Below are 17,487 nucleotides of genomic sequence, written 5' to 3'. Positions count from 1 at the left end.
TTGCATAGTGTATGGACATCTTTCCCTGTTTAAATCTTCTCTAGGTGATTTTTCTTTCAGACAAGGTCTTGCTATGTAATGCAGGCTGTTCTGAAACATGCAAAGATCCTCCTGCCTCAGCCTTGAGTGCTGGGTTACAGGTGTGCCTCACCATGCCCAGTTTCCAGAGGATTTATAATCCCTAATATAACGTAAGTGCTCTCAGAATAGCTGCCACACAGTGTTCTTCAGGCAATGACAAGAAACAAAGGCTGCACTCTTCAGCACAGGTGCAGTTTTCTTCCATTTATTTCATCTGCGGTTGGTCGACTCTGCAGATGTGGAACCTCTGGAGGGTTGACTGTATGTCACTGCCTCATGCCTGTATCCCTGCTTTTCTTTTTCTGCCTCTCCAGGACAGAGTTTCACTATGCCATTCATACTGGTCTTGAACTCACATGTAGCGCACGCTGGTCTCCAATCCTCAGCAACCCTCAGGCCTCAGCCTCCCAAGTGGTAGGATTACAGGTGGCGCCGGCATACCCATTCTCCCTGCTCTTTTTCAATGCCCCTTTTCAGGACATGGAGCTATTTATCTACCTTTGAATCTGAAACTGACCAACAGAACATGGCAGACATGGTCTCTAGAAGCGCTGCATGCCTCCTGCGTGCTCTCCTGGTATACACCATCCTGGCCCTGCAGACAATCCTGAGCCAGCCTGCTGCAGAACCAGACATACTTGGTCCATTTTCCCCTGATGTCCTAGGTGACAGCCAGCCAAACACCAGAGAATTGCCTTTCAGGCTGTCAGGTGACCATAAAATCACAAAGAATGCTGGCCAAGACCAGAAGAACCTTCCAGCAATACTCAGCAGAGATTTTGGACACACAGAATCATAAGCTAAATAACCATACACTTGAAACCAGCTTGAGTGCTTTGTTACACAGTCATGTTGGTGCTGACTGCTAACTAACCCAAGGAGCAGTGACTCATCTAAACTGACCTTGACTTCTCTGGAGAAGTCAGACAGCTACCATAATCCTGACCCCACCTGGGTATGAGATGGGGTAGGGGTTAGAAGACACAAGTCTTCAGAAGCAAACATTTCTTTCAAATAAAAAGGCAGATTCATTTTTCTCTGCTCATATATTATTTTCTCTATATATAGACACAGTTCATCAGTAAACATTTTCAACACTGAAAAAAGAGGGCACTCCATAGACAGAATGACTCCCACACATTCAGTTTCAAGACACAAAGACATACACAATGGATAGAGGTCTGCATAAGCACAGTTCACAGGATAAATGCACTTCACTGCAAACTGCAACCACACACGCTCTCGAAACACCACACGGGAAGGCAGACAGATCTTGTGCTATAATCTGAGACTGGTCTGTTACAAAAATAAATAAGAATCAGGAGAGGCCTGAGCCCTGGTCGTGCTAAAATAACATCCTCTGCAGTCCACAGCTGAGTGGCGAATAAAGGCTTATCTGACAGGTCTTTCTCCTGTCTTAGGAAGCTGGGGGGTGAGGGGCAATGGTGAGATTCCGGTGGCAGCAGAAGCCATCACCTTCCCTTCATGCCCACAAGGACTCCCACAGCTTGGTCTCACAGTTCATTCTGTCCCTTTTAAGTTGCGGGTGGGGTTCAGACGGAAGGAGCGGCTGGCGGCTGGCGCTGGCAGGGGAGGTGTGGTCTGCCCAGTCCAGGACTGCCCTCTGCCTATTCCTCAGTCCGCTTTCCCTGTCCGCTCCCTTTCCAAATCACAGCGGTCAGTCTCGGACCACCTGAGCTTTCTCCCTACCTCCTGCTATCCCCTCACTTGGACACTCTCTAGCAGGAGAGTTGGCCAGGCAGTTCTCTGGTGGGCCAGGTGAGTGTGCACTAATTTACTCAGGGTCTGTCTGGAGACAGTGGCCCCTGGTGTGAAGGAGACAATTCTTAGACCCAGCCATGGTAGCAACCTCAGAGCAGCAAATGTTTTCCAGGGAAAACAACTAACACTACCTGGTGGACCCTGCCTAGCTCTTCTTCCTTTGTCTTGAGTGAGCAAGGGTGCTTACAGAAAAGCCCAGGCGCAGCCATCAACACCTGGAGCCCCCTGGTATGTAGACAGGAAGTGAAGTCTTCCCCTGGAAATGGGGCCCTGCCTCAGCTTTGGGCAGGACCTGCAAGTGTCTTAGACTACCTTAGACATCTCCTGGGTCCCACTTTAACAGCAGGAAAGTGCTTTTCTTGAAAGGAAGAAAAGAAGTATCTCCTGGCATCAGATAAAGAAGGAAAATGAGCAAATATAGCTACTTGGATCATGGGATCCAGCAGAGATTTGTGAAGGAGTCTGTGTGCATTTTCTAGACTGCGGAAGCTGCAGGACAGTGGGGAGCTTCATAAAGAGAAGTGGGCTGGCACTGTCTAGACACATCTTAGGTTGTCACAATCTGGTGAGAGGAGGGGAGAGTCTACTGGCATCTGGTGGGTAGAAGCCAGGGATGCTGCTTAGCATCCTCCGTTGCACAGGACTATTCGCTGGCTTCAAATGTTAGCAGTGCTGAAGGGGGACAGACCTGCTCAAAGTCAGGCTTGCAGGCAGGTTCCAGAACTTGCCCACAGGCCCTTTTCAGGGGACAAGGGGAGTCCCAGATATCTCTCTGATACCAATTTCCTAAACAGTGACCTCCCCTGGTCTCATCAGAAAAGATGAAGGCCAGAAGAAAGAGGAGAGGAGTGGGAAGGAAGACACTTCTTCCATCCACCTACCACCTCCAGTCTGTGAGGGAGAACCCCAAACTTGGGCAATCTTTGGTCAAACAGAAAACGTAAGGCTGAACTGGGTCCACCCCTTAACCCCATCTGCTCCATGGCAAAGGTCAGGGTCCCTTTTCTCTACACAGAGGGCCACATTCATGGGCAGATGCCAAGACCCTGCACTAGACTGAGCTGGCACAAGGGATGAGGGCAGGAGGATAGTGGCTGGTGGCTGGCGGTGTGGTCAGGGCACAGAATGTTCACTTGTTCTCAATCAGCGTCTGCACCTTGTACACCAGGTCCCGGGCGAGCTTCAAGACTTGCTTTGTGTTGTGCCGCTCAGCCATTTCTGCAAGAGCACAGAGTAAATCTCATGAGTGCTATCAGTGTCTGCCCTCTGGACATCCTCATCATGCACCAGGTCCACAAGCCAAGACCTGGGAGAAGTCCTCACCTCTAGGTTTCAGTTTCCCTGTCTATAAAATGTGTATTATAAAAGCAACCATGGCACAGAGGTGATCAGATAAGATGATGCTGGGTTAGTGTGTGCTTGAAAAAGGTCAGGTCTTTCTACTCTTCTTCTATGAGAATGACTGGGAACCTTTTAGAAGAGCAGAGCCAGGCACACAGCAGATGTTCAAAGATTTTACAGAAATGAAGGATGTGACAGAAGGAAGAGAGGAAAGGGGAAAGAATGCGAAAAGCAAAAATAATTTTTAAAGAGTCACAAAAAGTAGTTTCATTTCCAAACCTTTAAGTACAATGGAGTAACCCTAAACTTAAGACATCCCTTCATCCATCTACTCATTTATTTATTTTTGCAGTACTGAGGACTGAATACAGGACTCTCATACTGAACTACACCTCCAGCTCTTTTTAATTAAAAAAAAATTTTTTTTTTTTTAGACAGGGTCTTGCTATGCAGTTCAAGCTTGCCTTAAACTCTGTGTAGTCCAGGCTGGCTTTGAATTTATGGTGGTCCTCCTGCCTTACCCTCCCGAGTGCTGGGGTTATAGGCGTGTATCACCATGCCTGGCTAAATTTTTGAATTTTGAGATGGTCTTGTTAGTTTGTTAAATGGCCCAGCCTGGACCTGAACGTGCAATCTTCCCACTTCAGCCACTCAAAGTGCTGTGATTATGTCTTAGTCTTAAGACATTTATAATAAACCATTTAATAAAACAAAAAGGCACTAAGATGGCTCCCAAACTAGGGGTAAAGGACACCCTCACCCCGAGTTTCACAGTGAATTTACTGTGACACTCTGGGATAGTTAGGACTTTGGAGACACCCTCACCTGTTGAGTACCATGTAAACTAACCTGAACCACATTCCTACCCATGGTTTTGGTTCCTTGCAGTGCTAGGTTTTCAGTAGCTACCGTGACAGAAAGTAAGAACAACATAAAGTCGTGGTGGCACAGGCTAAGAAGGGGATGCGTGCAGCAGGCCTGCAGGGCTGGAGGAGCTGCACACCACCCAGCAGGTGCACAGACTCCATAAGGCATCACTGTGCTGGGAAAAGAAAAACGAACAAACCCCACATTTTTCTTTTAAAAAATGCTTTCTTGGTAGCACAGGTTATTTAACCCAGGGCCTCCATGGTGAGCTACAGTAGGAGGGGAAAGTTCCTACACTTTCCCAAATTACGTACTTCATTGTTTAAAAAGTATTTTAATATATATGCTAACTTGTTTCATATATCTCTATTTATCTATCTATCTTTTTTTTTTTTTTTTTTTTTTTGGTCTTTTTGAGACAGGGTCTATGCAGTTCAGGCTGCCTTAGACTTTCAATGATTTTCCTGCCTCAGCTTCCTAAATGCTGGGATTCCAGGCATGTGCCACCATACTTGGCACAGTCCACAGTCTTAAAAAGTGATTATTACTGGACATGACTTTCAAAATATTAAGTGGGAAAAACGCAACTGGATTCTGTGATGGCAAAAATATAGAAATGTATGTGGTTATAGAAAGACAGGATGGAGTATTTTTCCAGTACTGGGGACTAAGCCCAGGAGCATTCTGCTACTGATTTACAACTGTATCACCAGCCTTTTTAGTTTTGAGACAGAGGCTTGCTTAATTACTTAGGCTGGCTTCAAACTTGCAATTCTCCTGTCTCAGACTCCTAAGTAGCAAGGATTATAGGTATGCACCACTCTTCTTGGCTGGCTGCATTTTTTTTTTAAAAATGAGCTCCTTAAATGCAATGTTGTTTTTCCAACTGGTTCCTGGTGCAGAAAAACATTTGTGACAAACCAGGTGAAATCCAAATAAAATATATAATTTAGTAAATAGTAACACACTAATACTAATTTCTTAGTTTTTACAGATGTGCTAGGATCGCATAAAATGCTAATAGTAATTTAAACTGGGCAAAAGGTATCATGAACTCTCTGGAGCTATTTTTGCAATTTTTTTGTAAATCTAAAAAGATTCCAAAACCAAACTTTTGGTAGACGAGTAAAACCTAAAATTATCCCCAAGTAAAAAGTATATTTAAGTAAAACTCAAATAATGTTCCAAAGGTGAGGACTCAGCTTCCCTTTTTTTGTTTCCGATACTTCCTGAGCCTTTGGTTTTTATTTGTAAATAGTAGCAATAGGGCTCATTTACTGAGCCCATCCTAGAGTCAGATACCAGGTGATGAGACTTATCCATGCCATGTCCTTTACTCCTGTGAATTTCCCTGCAAGACAGGAGGTATTTGCATCTTTCTATCTTGTAAGTATCTAGGACCCAGAAATACATCACTTGGACAAGGTCACACAGTACCCAAGCGACAGAAAACTGGGATCAGATTTCACATCTGTTTGATTTCAATGGCTGGATTTTTTCTATGCCACTTGGACTGCTTTCCAATGCCTGCTTTTCTCTGGCACCTCAACCATCTGGAGCAGATGCTGCTCCCCCACTTCACAGATGAAGATGGCGATGCTTAAAATGGGGTAAGTTCTGGTCCATGGGCACAGCTAGGCACTTGCCAGTCAAGCTTTGACTTTCAACATTCATTCTCCCCCTGCCAGATTCTTGAGGAAAAACACCTATTCACTATCATGGGACATCAACTCATCCTTCTGGAAATAGCTACAGGAAGTAGGCAAAAGCCCCTTCTGACTCCTTCTCTATGCACCCATCTCTGCACATCTCAGTCCCTCTTGGGCCCCACCCACAAGACCTCAGGGCTCAGGTACCATTGAAAAATTTGATGATGTCAGTGAAGTCCATGTTGTTCTCCAGGATGATATCACGGTAGACTTCCACCAGCGCCAGGGCGATGAACAGCACGTAGTGGGCGGACGACACGTGTTTGGCCGCCCAGATGGTCTCCCAGACAGAGAAGACATCATCATAGACAAGTTCTACCAAGACACCAACAAGCAGGTACATGGTGTCACCCTCCTCTGTGAGAGTCCCTCAGGGAAAACCCAGGCCAGTAGGACTTGGTGTCTGTGTCCCAGAGTGCACTGGACAGAACCAGGTCAGAGGCAGGAGACCCGTATACTGTAACTTGACACTCAAAGTCCCTCGTCTCCCCTACTATAGAATGGGCTATGTAAACCAGGTGGCTTCTAAGTTCCTTTCACCAGCTCTGTCATCCTGTGAGGGTAGAACAGACGTGCAGGTTTCAGTGACATGGATCTGTCCCTGCCCTGGACCCTGACTAGTTTCTCCGTTTGTCCTGGCACCCAGTGAGGTGCACCCCACCACAGGTAGAGCTGATGCTTCTGAGTCCCGTAAAGAGGCAGAGGAGCACAGGGATTAGTATGAGGCTTCCCATGTCCAAGAACCTGGCTTAACTGGCTTTGTCAATAGCTAGCTGGGGGCCGTGGGTTCGCTCTTTCTCGGGACTCTTCCAAATCAATACATAAGGCAATACTGGTGGTAGTAAAGGACTACACATAATATAGTAGGTGGCTCAGCATAGTGCACAGCACTTAATAAACATCTCTGTGCACACTCATTATTGATTGTTGGCATCGTTCCAAATCTGCATCATAGCAATGTAGAGGTGACATTACTCCTCAGTCATGTGAAAAACATGTTCAACTCCATGGGCTTTCTAAAATTTTTTGGTGGTCTTTGCTAAGCAGCATAATAGAATTGAAGATAGCTTTGCTTTAAAGTACACAGAGGTGAACTCTGATTCTTATTCCATTATTCCTAGCTCTGAACTAGATTTTTCTCAGCCTTACTTTTCTCATCTATAAAGAGAGTATCTTTATTAAATTTTAATTTAAAAAAGTTTTTGAGCCATGGTCTCCTTATATAGTCCAGGCATGCCATGAACTATGTAGCACAAGCTGGCTTTAAGTTCCAGATCCTCCTGCCTCAGTCTCCACAGTGCTGAGATTCAAGCCCATGCCACCACGTGTCACTCCAAGATAAGGCAAGCATATCAACAGTCAGAACTTGGTACCTCTGTTCCAGCACCCACTCAGCCTCATCTCCTCCCTATCTCCTTTCCCAAGATTCTGCCACAAAATGTCTGGGGACGAGACCCTAGTTTTCAGACTGTACCTCGCTTGAAGTCCAGCAGGAACCAGCGGTAGCAGAAGTAGAAGTGGGTATAGTCACCATTCTGATGCATTAGCTCAAAGAGCTCTGAGTCCAGGATCTGACAGAGAAGTGAAGGGTAGCATCAGCATCCTAGGAAATAGCTGGACCAGAGGGCATAGCTAACTTGATTGGTGATGGGTGCCACACTGTACAGACAGCCCGCAAGGTCCAGGGGAGGTTAAAAGTGGGCAAAGGATACAAACAGACATTTCTCCAAAGAAGATTACCAATATCTAATAAGCACATAAAAGATGTTAGACATCATTAATCATTAGAGAAGTTGAAATCAAAACATAACGGGATATAACTTCACATCTATTAGCATGGTTAAAATCAAAACAATGGATTAATAAGTGTTTATGATGTGGAAAAACCTGAGTCTTCCTCAAGTGCAAAATGATGTAGCTGCCATGGAAAACAGTTTGGCAGTTTTCCAAAACATTAAGTACAAAGCTGTCATGTAATTCAGCAATTCTGCACTGTTATGGTTTGCATCTAGATGTCCCCCTAAGTGCATGGTGTCAGGGCTTTTTCAGAGGTGGCTGAATCTATAGTGTGTGATGCTGGGATTAAGGGTGTGTGATTGGTTTGACATAGTTCTGGCTAGTATTAAGGGTCTGAGTGCTACACCCACCATAGAGTAGGTAGCCTGCATACACTGCATACACAGTTGTTCTTGTTGCTTTTGTTGTCTTCTGCCTGCCATGAACTGTTCTTTGTGAAGCCACCCTGCCTTGCGCCAGCCAGTTATGGACTGAAATCACCATAAACTGTGAGCTAAATAAACATTTCCTCCCTTAACTTTGGGAGTCAGGTATTTTGTCTCAGCAACAAGAAAAGTAACCTTAGCACATGCCTAGGTGTATCCCCAAAAGAAATGAAAATTATATTCATGAAAAAATTGTAAATGTGGAGAACAGAACTATTCAAAACAGTTAACTGGAAAGAGCTCAAATGTCCATCAATGCATGAGTGAATAGACAAAAAGTGGTGTTTCTGTAATACAATATTATTTCCTAATAAAAATTAATGAAGTTTTGGTACATGTTATAATATGGATGAACCTTGAAAACATGATGTGAAGCAAAAGAAGCCAGTCACAAATAGCCATATATTGTATGATGCCATTTATAAGATATGTGTAGAAAAGGCAAACCCATAGGAATAAAAAGTAGACGTAGTCTGGGGGGAGGGAAGGAATGGTGAGTGACTAGTACAGACCACAGTTTCTTTCTGGGGTGAAAATGTTCTTAAATAAGTGATAGTCCCATTAACTGTGAATATATTAAAAGCCACTAAATTGTATACTAATAGTGTGCATTTTTTGTTTTCTGAACTATATCTCAACAAGACTGTTACCGAAAAGACAGGCAGTAGTAGAGTATCTGCAGCTATAAGGTATGCTGTTCAGAACAGCAAGTCGGGGTAGGCACTGGATGTGGTAGTACTTGCCTGTAAACCAAGCACTTTGGAAGCTGAGGCAGAATTACAAATTCAAGCCAAGGAAACTCAGTGAGATCCTGTCCCAAAATAAAAACTAAGAAATGGGCTCAGCATGAAGTATCTGGGTTCAATCTGCAGTGCCATGAAGCGGGTGGGGGTAAGGCAACAGGTTTGAAATGGTAGGTGCAGAAGAAAAATGTGTACAGTATGATTCTAATTATGAAAAAACATGAATATAGAAAGGGCAAAGCATATGAACAGGCAATTCACAGAAAGCAATCCAAATGTATCAAAAGAAAATTTAAAAAAGATATTCAAGATCAAGAAAATGGAAGTAAAATCACAAAGAGGTGCTCTGACCACATTCAAGAGCCTGGCAGAAAACAGAAACATGACAGTACCAAGTGAGGATGGACTGTGTGGAAAACCTTTGTATGCTGCTCTTGAGCTCAGAAACTGCTACAGCCAATCTGGAGAGTGATGCAGCCATGTCTCACAAAGCTGAAAGTGCACATGTCCTGGGCCCACAGAAGCACTCCAGGTGCATGCTCAGGCAAAGAACTTGTGTGTGCGCATGAGGAGATGGACAGGTGCACAGGAATTTCAAAGCAGTACAATTTGAAAAGGCCAGAAACAAAGCGCCAAATTCTCCAAAATAAAATAAGGTGGAAACAACTAGAATGTCCCTCAACAGGAAGACAGACACAAATAATATGGGAGAGACAATAGGAAGAACACACAGTGGAAGACTGTGTATTTCAGGGAAAAAGGAAGGATATATAGTGCTGTTCAAGAGGGTCTCAAGCCTGAGAATGAGCACGAAGAAGAGCTGCAGAACTCAGACTACCTAGGGCTACTTATGTAATGTGGGGGAGCTTGGAAAATAAGTATGTAAGTTGCTCAGGGTTGTGTGCACCTTTTTGCATAGCAAAAGGGTGTTCTGAATACATGATGGTGATAAATGTCACATTCTTGCAAGTGGTTCCTGTGGTGATTATTCATAGGCAACAAAAGGATTAAAACTTTGTGGCAGTAAAAAGTATTCCTTCAAAGCAATCCTTCAGGAAGCAGTTGGAAGATAATTCACTGACACTGAACCAAAACAGGAGACAAGCCTTTCTCCCTGTGAGGCCAAAGTAGATGACCTGGTCAATCTGCAACTTGATGCACAACTTTAGATACAATGCAGATGTTCCTGAAAGATTAACAAGAACAGGATGTTCTGGAAATTTTTTTTTTTTTTTTGTCTTTTTGAAACAAGGTCTCGCTGCGTAGGTCAGACTGGCCTTGAACTCACAGTAACCCTCCTGTCTCAGTCTCCCAAGTGCTGGGATTACAGGCATGCGCCACTACACTCATCAAGAAATGGTTCTGAGATACCTATTTTTGCTAACTCAGATCTAGTCCCACATTTTTAATCCTTTATAAAATCCTAATCTGTCACAATCCGTGATTCCTTAGAAACACCACACTGTCCCTCTTGATACTGTATCCTGATCAGAATAAACTCTTGCCTTTCTCAGGACTGTTGGTAATTTTTTAAGACAGGTCTTGCTGTCTTTCACAAAGGCCTTGTCTCATGGTGAACCTCCTGCCTCAGCTTCCCTACGGGTGTGCATCATTATGCTTGGCTTTGGTAAATATTTTACTGCTCTTGTAACTTGGCTTCTACATGCCACTTTTTGGCATGACAATTTCCACTGGGAGGACAGATGTGGGGACATAGAATTAACAAAGGGGGAAATCAGAGTCTACACTCAAAAATCTACACTTTTGAGTAAGGTGAAAACATGATATCCAAAACATTTTATAATACTTTTTAACTCCACAAAAGAAATCAGAGTTAACTTATTACTGCTGTATCTCCACTGTTGGAATAGATAATGTATCCCTATCATTTACATTTCTATTCCTTCTATTCAATTTCCCTGGGTGGTAGATATACTAATCATGATGGGTGCTAACAAGCTAGCACTCATCACAGTACTTCTCTAATTCAGGCTTGCATCAGTCACTTGGAGAGCTCCAGGTGATTCAGATGGCTGGACTAAATGCCTTGAAGATCTGATTCAGGAAGAAAGGCAACAAGTGATTTGCATTTTCTTTTTCCTTTTTAAAAAATAAATTACTTAGGGCGAATGGGAAGGGACTCAGCAAGGAACTGAACCACGCCTTCTTGTGAGCCAGCTGGTGTGCAGGCCGGGAAATCAGAAGAGCATCTTCCGGTAAGCAACTACCTGATCCAGAGGAACTCAGAGTAAGGCGATAGCCACTGAGGTGGAAGGAGTATCTGGACACTTGTATTGTTTGATTGACTCTGCAGGCCTCTGTTTGGAGGATGGCAGTGTGGACTGCGAAACTGTGGGAGATTTCCTTCTTTCTTGTTTTTGAAATCCAATGTTTTGTTCCATTTTACTGTTTTATTTCTGCATCTGGTAACCTGCGCAACTATTTTGAGGATAACAATACACTGTTAAATTCCTATCATCATTTTGAAAATCTGTTTTTTGTTGTCACTTTGGTTGTTTTAGTTTTGTTTGCTTCTTGATTTTTTTACTCTTTAAAATAAAATTTAAAAAATTTTAAATAAAATATTTTGGTGGCACTGGGAACTGAACTGAGGGCTTCCACACTGAGCTACATCCCCAGCTTAATAGATGAATTGTACTGGGGATCAAAGCCAGGGGTGCTCTGTGACTGAGCTACATCCTAGATTCATTTTTTACTCTGAAAGTCACCAAGTTGCCCAGATAGAGCTTTAACTTGTGATTTTCCCACCTGAGTTTCCCAGTGTGGTGGGATTATAGGAATGTGCTACCTTGCCTAATTTAAACTGCATTCCTAATAAATTATCAGGTGGGATTACTGCTGCTGATTCATGGATTAGACTCTGAGAGGCATAGGAAGGCAGTGTGCTCAATGCTATAAACACATTAGTTTATTTCAATTCCATAACCATAGTAACTTACTGAGAATTATACAAATGGGAAAGTTATCTACTGTCCAGCTGAGAAAACTGAGGCCCACAGAGATAAAAGCATATGCCTGAGGTTATCCAGCTAGGAAGTAGTAGAATTCAAACTCAGGATGATTTCACACTACTCAGTCTCAAGCCATTCACATATACTTCCTATTTCCCAAGAGTTGAAGACTAGACAGGAGTCCTACCTGAATCAGGGATCTCATGTTGGCAAAATGAGTGTCCATGGCGCCCCCATGGGGGAAGTTCTGGTTCATCCTCTTCATGAGCTCCGTGAAGCAACTGAAGGCCAGGGCCTCTAGGGGAGCAGCACAGGACAATCAGCTGTACCACTGCATGAGACCTGAGCTCCCAAGGAGGCAGTCTAAGCTCCAGAGCTGGGGCACAAAATCCATAGCCAAAGGAGAAAGATGTGGCCAAGTGGGTTCTGTCCAGATGCTTTCCGATCTTAAATGAATCACATACTTCTCACCTTAGAAATGTTAGATTACCCTTTTTTAGGAAAACACAGGGACAGGAGATGCTCTGTTTATGATTTTGTTTTTTGAGACAGGGACTTTGTAGTTCAGACTGGCCTTCAACTCACTACATAGCCCATGCTGGCTTTGAATTCTTGACAAGCCTATCTCAGCCTCCTGAGTGCTAGGATTACAGGCATGTGTCACCAAGCCTAGCTCAGATGGCCTTTTTAAAAGACCCCAATTTGCTATACAATAAAAGCAGAAAATGTTTTGTTGGTCCCAAACTCCTCTTCTTCTTGAGACAGGGTCTTCCTACATAGTTTAGGGTGGCTTTGAATTCATAGTAAAGGCCAGGCTGGTCATGAACTTGCAGCAGTCCTTTTGCCTCAGCCTCCCCAGTGCTGCGATTACAGCCACGTGCCACCATGCTCTACTTTTTTTTCTTAAGAAAGATTACTGGTTCATGAAATTCTTAAGTCTAAGAATCACTGTATTCAAACAGTAATTGTCAGTAATGGGAGGGCTTTTTCACATGCAAACAAAGGGTCAAATTACTCTGGAAAATGCTGTATAGTGTCTCTGCTGCTAAGAATATCTATGCTTACAAATATTAAAGAAGTAAAGGTGCTGAGAAGACCTGCAATAAAGAAATGTTTCAAAATCTCACTTTAAAATGGTAGGTTTTCCCCCCTCTTCTTAATAACTTAATAGCTTCAGGGGAGCTACACTAGACTAGAAACTTTCCCAAAGGCTATATTTAGGCTGCCCTCCCCCAAACCTATTTTAAAAAATATTTTATTTTGAAGCCAAGGGTGGTGGTTCACATCTGTAATTCTAGCACACAGGACACTAAGGCTGGAGGACTGCCATGAGTTTTGAGGCCAGCTTTGGCTACATAGTGAGTTTAAAAGCCAGCCTGAACTGCATAGTGAGACAGTTTCACTTAGTTCTCCAGGCGGGGCTTGATTTTGTGATCCTGCCTCAGCCTCCCAGAGTTCTTAGATTAAAGGTGTGTGCCTCATTATATATTTTAAAGACACTTTTAGAGCCATTTACTTGACTGTGGCAGTGTTTGTCACAGTGTTTCTCTGCTGCTAAGTTTCTCTCACCACTCCCCCCTTCCTCCCCCCCTCCCACACTGTCCCTTTTGGAGGAAGTCACCATCTGAAGCCCACGTCTATGATGTAAGGGGTTATGCTCCTCATTTTTCAAATCTCATTTACATCTGATACCACAGCTCTCATGCTTTCAAATGTAGAAGCTAGTGGTGTCAGTATACTCACAGTGTCATGTGACCAGTACCATCTTCTTCAGAACACTCTTCAGCCCAAAGGGAAACCCATGTAGTAGGTACTCCCCATTTTCTTCTCCCTGGTCTGTGTTAATCTCTAGATACTTTCTGTCTCCCTGGATTTGCTTATTCTTGACTTTTCATATAAATGGAATAGTACAGCATATTGTCTTCATTTGGCGTAATGTTCATCCATATTATAGCAAGAATCAGAACATCACTTTTTTTCTGACAAATAATCATCAATGGTAGAGATGTATTACATTTTGCTAATCAAATGTATTACATTCTTTGGTTGATAAGACACTGGATTGTTTTCACTTTTGGACTATTAGGGAATAATGCTGTGTATGTTTTCAATTCTCCTAGGTACATACTTATGGATGGAATTTTTAGGTTACATGTAACTTCACATTTAATATTAAGAGTAACTACTGACCAAATTGTTTTCCAAAGTGGCCAGACTATTTTACAATTCCATTAGCAATGTTTGAAGCCAACACTTTCTGCATATTCTTACCAACATTTACCATTTTCCATTGCTTTGATTTTAGCCAGCCTAGTACATATGAAACATGTCTCATTTTGATTATGATTTGCATCTTCCTATTGACTGATGCTGGGCAACTTTTAATTGAATTATTGATCATTTTTGTCTCTTTGGTTCCACTGAGAAATGTCTACTTAAATCTTCTACCTTTTACTTTTCTATTGTTGAATTATGAGTTCTTTACATATTTGGGTATCAGTTCTTTAACACATGTAGGACATAAATATTTTCTCCCATTCTTGTGGTTCCTTCACTTTCATGATAGAGTCCTTTGAAGCACAAAAGTTTTAATTTTGATGAAGTCTAATTTTCCTATTTTTTCTTTCATCAGTTATATTTTCCATGTTATACCTAGGAAACCACTGTTTAACCCAAGGTCACAAAGATTTACTCCTATGTTTTCTAAGGGTTAAATAATTTTTCTTACATCTAGGCCTATGATGCATTTCAAGTTAACTCCTTGCGTGTGTTATGAGGCAGAGGTCGAACTGCAGTCTTTGCATATGGATATCCACTTGTCCCAGCAGCATATGTTGAAAGGACTTCTTTTTTCCCCCAGAGTTTAACTATATTGGTAGCCGTGTCAAAACCAGTTGACCATTAACATAAAAGCTTATTTCTGGACCTGCAATTCCATTTCATTGATCTACATGCCAAATCATGGGTAAATGCATGAAGTTTTTGAATACTGTGGCTATTTTGATTATTATACTGTTTTGTATTAGGTTTTGAAATTGGGAACATTTTCTTCTATTTCAAAATTGTTTTGGCTGGGTTCAAACCCTTGAATTTCACTGTCATTTTTAAAATCAGCTTATCAAGTTTTGCAAACAAGGCAGATGAGAATTTTGAAAAGTATTAATTTTTGTTTTTTCTACAATGCTTTATAGTTTTCAATGCACAACGCATCTTGCACTTTGTTAATTTCTTGATATTTTATCCTTTTAGTTACTACTGTAAATGAAACCTTCCCTAATTTCCATTTTGGGATTGTTTGAGTGCATAGAAATGCAACAGACTTCTGTGTACTGATCTTGTATTCTGCAACTTTAACTCAATTATTCTATTTTTTAAAATTCCTTAGGGTTTTCTATATGTAACTCATGTCCTCTGTGAACAGTGATAGTTTTACTTCCTTCCTAATTATTTTCTTCCTCAGTTGCCCCTGCTTGAACCTATAGCAATAAAAATAGACACACATTTGCCTTGTTCCTGATTTTTTTTTTTTGGTACTGGGGATCAAAGTCACAACCTTGCACTTGCCAAGCAGGCACTTAAGCTGCTGAGCTAAAACCCTGGCCTTTATTCCTGATCTTAAGGGAAAGTGTTGAACATTTTGCCACTGAGTATATTATTTGTGGGTTTTTCACAGATTCCATTTATAAAGTTCCTTCTACTTCTAGTTTGTCACATTTGTATCATGAGGCACAGGATTTTGTTATGATTTTCTATGTCAATTAAGGTGATTATGCTTTTGCCAGTTACCGTATTACTTTGATCTTTTTATTAGTACATGTTTGTAGTACATAATGCTTATACTCTTTGTGGGAAGCTGATACATTAACATGATGTATCTTAATTGCTTTATTCACCCTCTCTTTCCTCTCCTTACTCCTTCCATCTTGAGTCCCTTCCCTTCTGAGAAAGATCTATCTTCCTGTTTTTTATTTTGTTCTTTATTCATATTTTGGGCTTCTTAAATAACAGAAACCATGCAATATTGAAGCTTCTGTGTCTGATTTATTTCACTTAACATTATGGGTCTCAAGGTGCATCCATTTTCCTAAAAAACCCAGTTGGTCCTGGTGTGTGATCCTTTTTATAGCCTGCTGATTTAGTCTGTTGGTATACTTTTGGAGGAATATTACATTTATATTCATAAAGTATACTGGTCTTTAGTTTTCTTGTGGTGTCCCTGTCTGATACAGGTATCTGGGTAACAACAGGAAACCCACCTTACATGAAGGCTGGCCTCACAGAATGAGTTGTGAAGAATTCTCTGATTTTTTTTATGTTTATATATTTATTTTGTGGTGCTATGGATTGAAAGAGTTTGTGAAGAATTCATATTGAACCTCCCTAAATGTTTGGTAGAACTCATAAGCAAAGGAATCTGGCTTGAGTTTTTCTTTGTTCCCATTTACATCGTACAACCAGTGGGTAGCAAAGTTCTGGCCATGTCTGAATGCTGGGTACTATAGTATAGAAAGGTTCTTTATTTCTGTGGCAGACAGGTCTTCTGAGTGCCTCTTCTGGCTCATTATAGGCAGCCACAAAGTGAAACTGACTGTTCCATGCAGTGGGAAGGAAAGTGCACCCTCATCCCTGGGGAGGGAAGGTACACTCACCATCATCCAGAATGACCAGCAGTGGAGCCAGAAGGTCACACATGCCCTGGACATAGCCAATCTCTATGTGCTGCCAGATGTAGCTGTGAGTGACACAAAAGTGCTCAGAGATGGATGGCATCACCAACCTGCCTTCCCACCCATTCCTCTTTTCTGGCTTAGTCCCCTGACCCTCACCTGGACCATTCCTTCAAACCAATGTCTGCTCCCCCATCTCAATCTAATGATATACATCTTAGATGTAGACACCAGCATGACTCAAAAACCTGCACCAGCCTCCTGCCATCAGGCTGCAGACTCCTTTACTGGGCATAAGACAGGCAGAGTCTCTCCACACTCATCTTCACAGCCCCACGCATCACTTCCTAGTGCTTCTTCCTCTCCAGCCACATGGGGCATTCACTTTGCTCAAAGAAACTCCCAATTTATGTCTTTGTGCCTTTACCCCCAGAACTTCCCTCTTTGGAATGTGGTCAACCTTTTACTAACAGTATCTTATATTTAATGAGTACTTACTGTATAAGCAGCCCATTACAGATGTATTTTTTAATTTTCAAAATAATCATATGAAAGAGGGATTCATTATGATCACATTTCACAAATGAGGAGAGTGAGGCACACAGAGGTAAATTACATGAATGAAGTCATATACTTAGTAGGTGCAGAGGAAGTACTAAAACCCAGAAAATCTTACTAGAGAGCATACGATCTTAAACACTACGTTAAATGGTTTCTTTAGCTTTTCTTAACTTTCTTAAAGTCTATCTGGAAAGTTACCACCTCTGTGAGACCTGTGATTTCTGTGTGTCTCCAAGCAAAGGTACAGGTTTCTGAGTCAGAGGTGTACTGTATGAGACTCATTTTTTCGGTTTATGAATAGATTCAACTTACGAACATTCTCCTGGAGCAGAACTTGTTCATAAGTCAGGGTTTATTGCACGGATGGGCACAAATGAAAGAAGTTTTTTTAATCTTTTTTTTTTTTCTTTTTTGAGATGGGGTCTAGCTATGCAGTTCTGGCTGGCCTTAAGCTCACTTTGTAGCTCAGGCTGGTCTTGAACTCGCAACCTCAGCCTCCTCACCTTCAGCCTCCACCTTAGCCCAATCCTCCCACCTCAGCC

The 17,487-nt window shown here is 42.2% G+C and overlaps 1 protein-coding gene across 4 annotated transcripts in view; it reads right to left on the bottom strand.

Moving 5' to 3' along the window:
- Positions 1-1,108: 1,108 nt before the first annotated feature.
- Sgsm1 (small G protein signaling modulator 1) overlaps positions 1,109-17,487 on the bottom strand; it is an 85,422-nt gene continuing 69,043 nt past the window's right edge. For all 4 annotated transcript variants that reach the window (XM_063226028.1, XM_013141830.3, XM_063226029.1 and 1 more), the window contains 5 exons: positions 16,367-16,449; positions 11,905-12,014; positions 7,255-7,351; positions 5,928-6,095; positions 1,109-3,081 (listed from right to left, as the gene is read on the bottom strand). In XM_063226028.1, coding sequence (XP_063082098.1) covers positions 2,993-3,081; positions 5,928-6,095; positions 7,255-7,351; positions 11,905-12,014; positions 16,367-16,449 — 547 coding nt within the window. In that variant the 3' untranslated portion in view covers positions 1,109-2,992. The remainder of the gene's footprint in view (positions 3,082-5,927; positions 6,096-7,254; positions 7,352-11,904; positions 12,015-16,366; positions 16,450-17,487) is intronic.

Source organism: Cavia porcellus, unplaced genomic scaffold (assembly GCF_034190915.1).
Source record: "Cavia porcellus strain 051 isolate PalLab524CR breed Dunkin Hartley unplaced genomic scaffold, mCavPor4.1 scaffold_16, whole genome shotgun sequence".
Lineage (NCBI taxonomy): Eukaryota > Metazoa > Chordata > Mammalia > Rodentia > Caviidae > Cavia > Cavia porcellus.
Note: the sequence above shows the minus strand (reverse complement) of the source record. Positions and strands in the feature narration are given on the sequence as shown.